The sequence below is a fragment of the Pseudomyrmex gracilis genome, unplaced genomic scaffold (assembly GCF_002006095.1).
Source record: "Pseudomyrmex gracilis isolate BER0280 unplaced genomic scaffold, ASM200609v1 scaffold_1040, whole genome shotgun sequence".
Taxonomy (NCBI): Eukaryota; Metazoa; Arthropoda; class Insecta; order Hymenoptera; family Formicidae; genus Pseudomyrmex; species Pseudomyrmex gracilis.
In genome coordinates this window covers 30,499-39,497 of record NW_018021624.1, presented here as the reverse complement: position 1 = coordinate 39,497, position 8,999 = coordinate 30,499, and the positions used below count along the sequence as shown (strand labels likewise).

General features: G+C 37.7%; 1 protein-coding gene across 1 annotated transcript; it reads right to left on the bottom strand.

Moving 5' to 3' along the window:
- Window positions 1–1,387: 1,387 nt before the first annotated feature.
- On the bottom strand, window positions 1,388–7,020 carry LOC109861790 (scavenger receptor class B member 1-like). The gene is made up of 4 exons (XM_020441599.1): window positions 5,840–7,020; window positions 3,881–4,155; window positions 3,509–3,749; window positions 1,388–2,990 (listed from the first exon to the last, which is right to left on the bottom strand). Exons 1-4 carry the CDS (start codon window positions 6,524–6,526, stop codon window positions 2,646–2,648), a joined length of 1,548 nt encoding a protein of 515 aa, XP_020297188.1. The 5' UTR covers window positions 6,527–7,020; the 3' UTR covers window positions 1,388–2,645.
- Window positions 7,021–8,999: the final 1,979 nt, after the last annotated feature.

Genomic DNA, 8,999 nt, shown 5'->3' with positions numbered 1-8,999 from the left:
GTGGGAGTTTGTGCAACCAGAGATATCGCACGTGTATCGCAGCAATAATAGTTAAAACGTAAAAACAACAGAATTGTTTTCTATATGTATATAAAGAACTTGGCAGTTATCGCGAACCGATTGTAATTACCAGAGTACTATTCCTCGTTGTTCGTTTGTACATGTATTACTATTTTATCATTATTATTATTATTATTATTATTATTATTATTGTATTACAAGTAAAAGACATATATTACATATTTTTTTTTATTAGAGATGTAAATTATAATTTTTAGAAATCTAACGCGAGAGGGAAAACACAAATTACACTTTTCTACGGTGAAAATCAAAAGATGGTAAATGAATATGCACGAGGAAATTAGATCACCGATGTCTCAGCGTTGAGTAGTTATATAAACTGTTCCGACACACTAACATTTAATTGCGTGCGCAAAGAAAATTTGAAAGAAGAAGCAAAGGATGTCGATTTTAATTCAAACTTTAATTTAACGAAAGAGAAATGTGGGAGACTATGTTTTCAGCGATTCTTCTCTTTTATTCTATCGGGAGAATATAAATACAAAATTGAAGAAACTCTTTGAACGCGCTCTTTTANAAGCGTTGAGCGAGATTGAAAAATCAGAAAACGGATGTGAGAAAAGAGAATTATTACATGGCAGATATACACGATTTGCAATGACGAAATATTGATTTGATGTTTACTAAATGTTACATTTCCACATCAAAATCGTACGATGTCGACGCGTTTGCGATACGCAAATGTTATGTTACGTGCAATGTTATCGTGTTATCATCTGCGCACGCAATAATTGCTGATACGTGTGTGCGTGTATGTGTATGTATGTGTGTGTGTGTATACTGTGTGTGCTAAAACGCAGAAAAAAATATTTTTTTTTCATCAAAAATGCGAAAACGTCGAGTTTTATCTTTGTATGAGAGAATGAGAATCTCTTTTTTTTCTACTCTCTTGAGCACACACTAAAAAGGATTGTCAGTGTGTAAGACGCACGTATTTTTGCAAAAAAAACATTTAATACACACACAAATAAATAATCTAGAATATATATTAGTCGAGTGTAAAATGTAAAATGATTTAAGTATGTCGCGCGATTGTAATTTAGTTTGTGAAGAATAAATTACGATCGTGATAGACAGCATCTGTAGAAAAGTAATATCAACGATAAACAAATTGTGAGAGAGATTCTCTCTCTCTCTCTTTTTCTGTAAAAACGCCAAAAATAAAAATTTATTACACAACTGTGCCGAGAATTATTTACAACCTGTAATATTTTATTTATTGAAATAAAGTTTAGAATTGTAAATTTACAATACATAGTGAAATATATATACACGCATTTTTTTATATACATAGATATACAATTATTTATGTACTTACGAGTAGTCTTTATAAATCAAATGTCCAACTATCAAGCGAAGAGAGTACACAGAGCGGATACTTTTTTTATTCTTTGAATGTTTTTTTTAAAAAACAAAAAGAAGTTGTTATATATATGTCTTTTAAATAACATCGCGAGTTCGCGATTCGAGAAAAATTCGAAAACTCGCACAGACACAAAGGTTCAACTTAATCATCAACGGACGGCGTGTGTTTCGGCACCTTAATTCGCAGGACATGGGTCGTTTTCGTCTTCTAAAAAAATCTGAAACAATGTGTATATACTCTTGAAACTGTCTATTGTAAGACACCATCATTAAATTTAGGGAAAAAAAAGTTTTAATTCAGAATTTTTAGCAAATATGACAACAAGAAAAATTACTTTCTTCAGAAAGTAATTCTGCTCCAGACGAAAACGACCCATGTCCGTCCGTTAATCTTAAAATCTACATTCTTCAATCTTTGTGTTACCCGTCGAGAAACCGTTTAACCCCGCGCTTGTTAATTAAATCGATCGTATGTAATACGTACTCCCGACATGTTACCACTTAATTAAGTACTATCATCTATTATCGTCGATAACATGATACGAACATGTGTACAATATATCGCTGTATGTGAACGTACCGTCACGGCAATTGTTCATTAATAACACGACGAAAGTGATGGTACCAAAAATTGCACGTACCAAATTGCGACCGTGTCGACGTAAAGTGTACCATTTATTTCGATAAAATCTCAATCACAGACTTGCAAGGCGTGACCTTTCTTCTTCTTCTTCTTCTTGTCATGGTGCAACATAATACGTGTGAAACTACCAATCTATTCCCGTAAACTTTACACGTTCTTCATCATGTGATCTTTTTATCTCAACACTTCTTTCGCATTGCACACACACACACACACACACACACACACACACGCACACACACGTTACATTAATCACGCGCAATTGTTAATGTTACTTGAAGTATTGTAAATTCTATTCGCGCGAATATTAGTTAGAATTCACGCTGCAATCTTGCCGCAAAATTGCGGAACACATTTGTGTTCGTGCGGGTACTGACATGTTCGAGTCAAGTACCTCAATTGAATGTTGATATTTGCGTGAGATATGAAAACCTCCGAGAACTCGATCTGTAAGAAACACAGCTGGAACAAATTTCAAGAGGATTTCTCTCCAATATTTTTTAGATAATCTCGTATTATCTCGAAATTCGCGTTTTCTCACACGTCTCTCGTTCGATTACAACAATCGAAGGAGAGGGTGCCGACCGGACGTGTTCTTTTCGATTATCTTCTCGTCCATTCCCGCGCGATACTTCCAGAAATAAAAGATCAGCGCGATCAGAGAAATTATCATGCCCGTAAGAGCGGACCATTGTAAGATCTTTTCCACAACGACCGTAGTAACGTGCGACGTTTTCAACTCGTTCAACACGGTGTCCGGCAGTTCGTCCAATCCGTTCTCGATCCAGATAAGCGGCAGAATCTGACCGTCCTTCAGCCTGCCGATGAAGGTGCCTGTCGCTTTTCGCACGTCCAGATTCACTTGAAGCCTCGACCAACCGGCGATTGCTAATCCAAAGCGCTGCACACACACACACACAAAAAAAACAAAAAAATTACTTTTATCTTGTTTGTAATAGAATACAATATGTAAGAGAGAGCGCCGTTGAATCGTACCCAGATAGCCAAATGTGAAAACTCAATATAAAGCAAATCATTGTATAGATTTAGTTGCTTGCCACTTACTGTTGTGTTGTTTTTCTTCAATGCAACGAAAATGTTTTTATCAATTCAGTCATCAATATGCTGAGTTTTATTGTCAATCAATTGTTGTAGCCAACGTTTATGACAAGTGAGTCAGCAATATGTGAGCAATGATTTTTATTCGTAAATTGAGAAAAATAATATAAGTTTTTATTGCCGATGAGTTGTTGGGAACTTGCTGGCAAGTGGGGAACTGTTGCTGGCAAGAACATACAAAGAAAAGAGGATACACTCATTTTGTTACATTGCTGAAAACTTATGAGCAATATTTGCGGTAAAGTTGCCAACAACTCGCACTCAGTTGGCTATCTGGGGCGTAGTAGCGAGGAAACGTACCGGATGTATATTTATGTAGCTTTCATGAATCTTTTGTTGAGGATTCAATCCGTCTACTTGTTCCAACAGGGACTCGTCGGCGTTGTAAAAATGCGGGAACGACGAGAGCAAGGGCGAATTGAAGATGCACGAGGAGATGTTCAAGAGTCCGGCGGGCGGACAGATTCTCGATCCGTCGTCCGTTTTCGGACAGAAACAATGATTTTCAGGTTGCGAATAATTTAACGGTTCCATTTTGTACCTGAGAAACAAAATCCCACGTGAGAAAAACGGGAGTTTCGGTTCAACAGTGTCGAAGTTTTTTATATAATACAAATATAATTCGATTATCTTTGCATAAAAACATGCTTGCTTAAAAAAACTAATTATTACGTTAAACACGGTAAGTCGTAAACGGTCGTTTCTTCGGAAAACCGGAAGGGTAGCTTCACGCAAAGATCCTTGGAATATATGTAGATGGGTTTGTTTGTGTTTGCGAATGAATTGGGTGGGAACAGGTTGCTGTCGCTGCCGCTAATTCTGTCGCATCGCTCGTCACCCCAAATGTCCCGGTTTTCTTCTCCGTTCAGTCGATCGATCATACCGAGATTGTTGATCTCTCGCAATCCCGTGTGTATCATGATGCGATCTTTGTCAATGGCTTTTTTCTGCAATCAAGACAAAATTGCGCGGCTCTCCGTTAATCACACGATCGAGGAAATACGAAATCTTGCGTAGGAAAAAAATTAACATCTCATTGTCGGTTTAACACCGAGACACCGCCGCGCGCGCGTGTGTGTGAGTGTGTGTGGTTTAGATATTCTCAACTACTCTTCCAAAACCGTCTTCCGAAATAAAAATAAAACAAATTAATAATGAAGAAGAATAAGATTCTTCGAGGCTCGGAAGTCTTTAAACTAATGAATGAATTAAATTCGGATTGTTTGAGCCGTTTTGCAGAATGTTGTGCAGAGAATTTTAAAATTAGTTAGGGGAGTATGCGGAGTCCTTCATATATACGTGATGCAAATCCAGCATCCTATATGGAGGAAAAAAATTATTTAGTTAAATATATGTGTATGCATATATATATATATATATATATTTAAGCACATTCTCTGCACAACATCCTGCAAAACGGCTTAAACCCGAATTTAATTCATTCATTAGTTTAAAAATAAAACACTTGATCGGAGCACGTGAATGCAAAATAGATAAAATAGTGTTTGTTTTAGTCGCACAAACTTTTTTTTAAAAAAACAAGTGAAAAAGAAAAAAAGTAATTAACCATTACAGGATTTTTATAAAAATTGTGGTAACTTCTGCAATTTATCGGATTCTTCTGCGACGATTCCAATGAGAATTAAACTACACACTGGGTCAAAATCACCCCCGCGACTTTAAACAGCTACCGCAAAGACGCTGTTTATTCTTTTAAGCTGAAAAAAATTAAGTAAGATCTTTGCGGTGTTAAAAATAAGAAGAAAATTATTGGAAATATGAAAAATTAACTTTAACATGGTTAAAAAAAAAAATTTTTTTGCAATATTTTAAAATTAGTTAAGGGAGTATTGAGGACCCTGCATATATAAGATGCAATATTAGCATTATATTTGATTTAAAGAATTGTTATTTCAATTCCAAAAAACTCACGTGAAAAATATTACACGTGAATACATATATATATATATACAGAGTGTCCCAGAATTGCCGTACAATCTCTCATAGGCAGGTAGAAGGAGTAAAACTGAGTTGAAAAGTCCTGAACTATTTTTTTATATTATTTATAATAAAAAAATAATTATTGAGTAAATCAGGCCAATCAGCGCAGACCTTTAGCCAGGCACACGTCAGTGAGCGCTTACACACACCAGGCGCGCGGCTCACTGACGTGCGCCTGGCTAAAGGTCTGCGCTGATTGGCCTGATTTACTCAATAATTACTCCTTTATTATAAATAATAGAAAAAAATAGTTCAGGACTTTTCGACTCAGTTTTACTCCTTCTACCTGTCTACGAGGATTGTACGGCAATTCTGGGACACCCTGTATATATGCATTCATATATATATACATATATATTCTCACATTTACGCACAACATCCTGCGAACGGCTCTTCATGTCCTTATATTCATATATTATTAGTTTAAATCGTTAAAAAAATTCAAATACAAAAAAAAACGAATAGAAGATATTTGAAATTTCGCTGGGGTCAAAATGACTCCCGTCGTCGTTGAGGGGTTAAGTTTTATTTTCAAACAAAAAAGAGCGCATGCGAAACGAATTCTTTTCTCTTTTTTGTTTGTGCTACAGAATTTTTTTTTTACGCCTAATCGCAGTGTTTGACACGTACCTTAGCCAGCAGACCGAATTTGTCAAACGGTATATCTCGCTGGAGTTGCATGAGCGGCTTCGCCATATCGAACAGTTTGGTCTCGTATCCCCATAAGAAACCGCCGGCCGTCACTTTGACAAACGGCTTCTCTTGCAGAGTCAACAACACACTGTTGGTAACTAAGCGCACTCCGAAATTCAGATTTCGTATCATCGCTGTGGCGAAGAACAACAGCACGTTCGGTACCGTGACGCTGTCCGTTTCCGGTCTACCGCCTACCCACTTGTAGGATCTCCTCTCCTGATAGGTCACCGTGCCGTTTTCATCGTGCATGGTCACGTTCACGCGCTCCAAACTCTCCTCGTAAATGTACGGGCCGAGGTCCTGGACGTGCAGCTTGCTCGCGTTGCCGGCCTCGAACTCGTCCACGTTCGTGTAATTGAACACGTGGAGTTTGTACATAAATTTCATGGGCGGTCGTACCCACCAGTCGAAGCTGCGGGTGCCGTTCCGCAGCACCAGAAACGACGACACGTAGTTTGCGAAAACATTGGTGTACCAGAACACGTAGAAACCCGTGATGCTCGTCAGAAACATACCGCAGAACGTCCAAGCGAGCCAGCTGCGAAAAGGACTGCGTCGAGTGCAACGTTTCATCGCCTTCTTTTCCATGTCGAGCGCCGCGTCGGTCACCGAGATTGTCATCCTCGAAAAATCGAATCGCTCGAGAATGAAAGATCCGAAAAATATATTAAAAAAAAAAAAAAAATAGAAGAAAGACGCGTATTGTCGGTTGCACCCCCGACAATAAGTTTGTTCAGAGGAGGACGTTTTTCTCACCCGTCGGACGTGCGAGAAAAATCGAGCGGCGAGGAATCAGCGATCAGAAATCCTTCGGCACCCCGGATAGAAATTCAAGCGGATGCTGAAGGAAGCGCCGATAGATAAACCGACATCAGAGAGCGGACGCTGTCAACGTACGGGGTCTTCGACGAAACTGACTTCCAAGTGAAGCTAACCAGCATACAAAAATCTCATATCCCCGCCTTTTAAAAAAATCCAACAACGATAACCTTCCGCGCGATAACGACCTTTGATGGCTAAAGCCTCTGACACGTAGATAGTTCGGTGGAGTTCACAAGACGATCGGTGCCTTTCTTTATCAGTATTGTCGCTCGCAGGTATATTTTTTTTACTCGAATAAGTGAAGAGAGAGAAAAAAAAACAGAGCGTTTGACGCACGCGTTTCAATGAGCGGAATATGCCCGTGTGCAGAAACGTATCACCTGTGAACTGGGGTACGTCGCAGTTTTTTTATTTCTTGAACGTAACGCTAAAAGATCGCAGAAACACGCGAAGAAACAAACAAACAAACAAGAAAAGTGAGAATTAAGGAAATAAAAATTGACCAATAAAGAATTGAAAAAAAGAGTCTACTGTCAAGGTCGACGTCGAACTGGAGCAGCGGGGATAATGTCGCGTCGCGTGGGGAAAATTATGTTTCTCTACACTGATGAATATATTAACGCGGCTGTCATTATCGCGGCTGGTAAAATTGGTAGCCGCGCGACCGGGGAGAAATCGTACGACACCGTTTTATCGTCGCCAGACGAGAAAAAACATGAGATTCCAGATATCTTGTACGCGGCCTGATAGGAAGTCAGGGGGCACGTCCGAGTGAGAGAGACGAGGCTCATGGTCGTGTAAACAAATGGAATTAAAGAATGAACGTCAAAAATATTGTTCAAGAAGACATAATACAACGGTCGTCTGAATAATTTTTATCCCTTCTCGCTCTCTCTCTTTCTCTCTCTCTCTCTGCACTTGATTAAACAAGAACAAGAATACGCTTAACTTACGACAGTCACATTATCGCGTGACACACTATTAATACATTTATATTGTCTAGTATATTTCTTCATTTTATTTGAATTGATTGCATCACGAGCACATAAAAAAAAAAAAACTTTCATCGTTTTAAGAGTTATCAAGTGTGAAGTGATTTATTATCTCATTAGAAACATGCCACGGTCACGTGGAAGAAGTGCATATGTTAATATTGCAAGAGAGAGAGAGAAAAAAAAAGAGAGAGAGAGAGAGAGAATAAGATTCTTTTAGTCTAGATCTTTTCAAGGCGTCCGCGTGAGTTTATGCTCGATATACAGGGTGTCCGACAATTACTTTAATCTCTCGTAGGCAGATAGAAGGAGTAAAACTGAGTCGAAAAGTCCTGAACCATTTTTTTCTATTACATATAATAAAGGAGTAATTATTGAATAAATCAAGCCAATCAGCGCCGACCTTTAGCCGTCAGTGAACCACACTTCTGGTGTGCGTGAGCGCTCCGCGCGGCTCACTGACGTGAGCCCGGCTAAAGATCGGCGCTGATTGGCTTGATTTGTTCAATAATTACTCCTTTATTATATGTAATAGAAAACAATGGTTCGGGACTTTTCGACTTAGTTTTACTTCTTCTACCTGTCTACGAGAGATGTTAAAGTAATTGTCGGACACCCTGTATATAAATGTCGTCAGCGAGAAAATACAAGAAACACTTACAAGATATTATGATTACCAAGAGGAGTGTGTTTACGTCTTTACACGTGAGGTACTGTTGAACCAGCAACACCTCAATATAATATCTCAACGACCGAAAGTGCACACGCAAAAAACATTTAATTTACGCGCTTATAATTTTATAAATTTTATTCGAGTACATTCTCGCAAGCACATGTGCATAAATAAAATTTATGCACTGCGACTTAGATAACGAGTTTTTATACATGAAATATATCTTTCAATGAGTTTGCACATTGAAAGATTCTAATTTCTAAGAATCATATCTTTTCATTATTTTAATCAGTATAATTCTGCAGCAAAACAAAAAAATGAAATATTGCAAAGAAACACTTTATTCGCGGAATGCGGTTGCAAAATGCACGTTGCAAGAATGCTTATATATAATATATGTTTTTACAATATTGTGGAATATCAAAACAATTTTTTATATATAATTTACGCGCACACACATTTTTTTACACATCCGTAAGTTACAATGGAAAACAAAAAAATAGCAAGAAAAGCGTTTAAATCAGTTTTCACATTACTTTGTTAATTTTTATTTTAAAAATAAATAAGATAACATGCTTATATATATACATATATATTAGGAATTTAA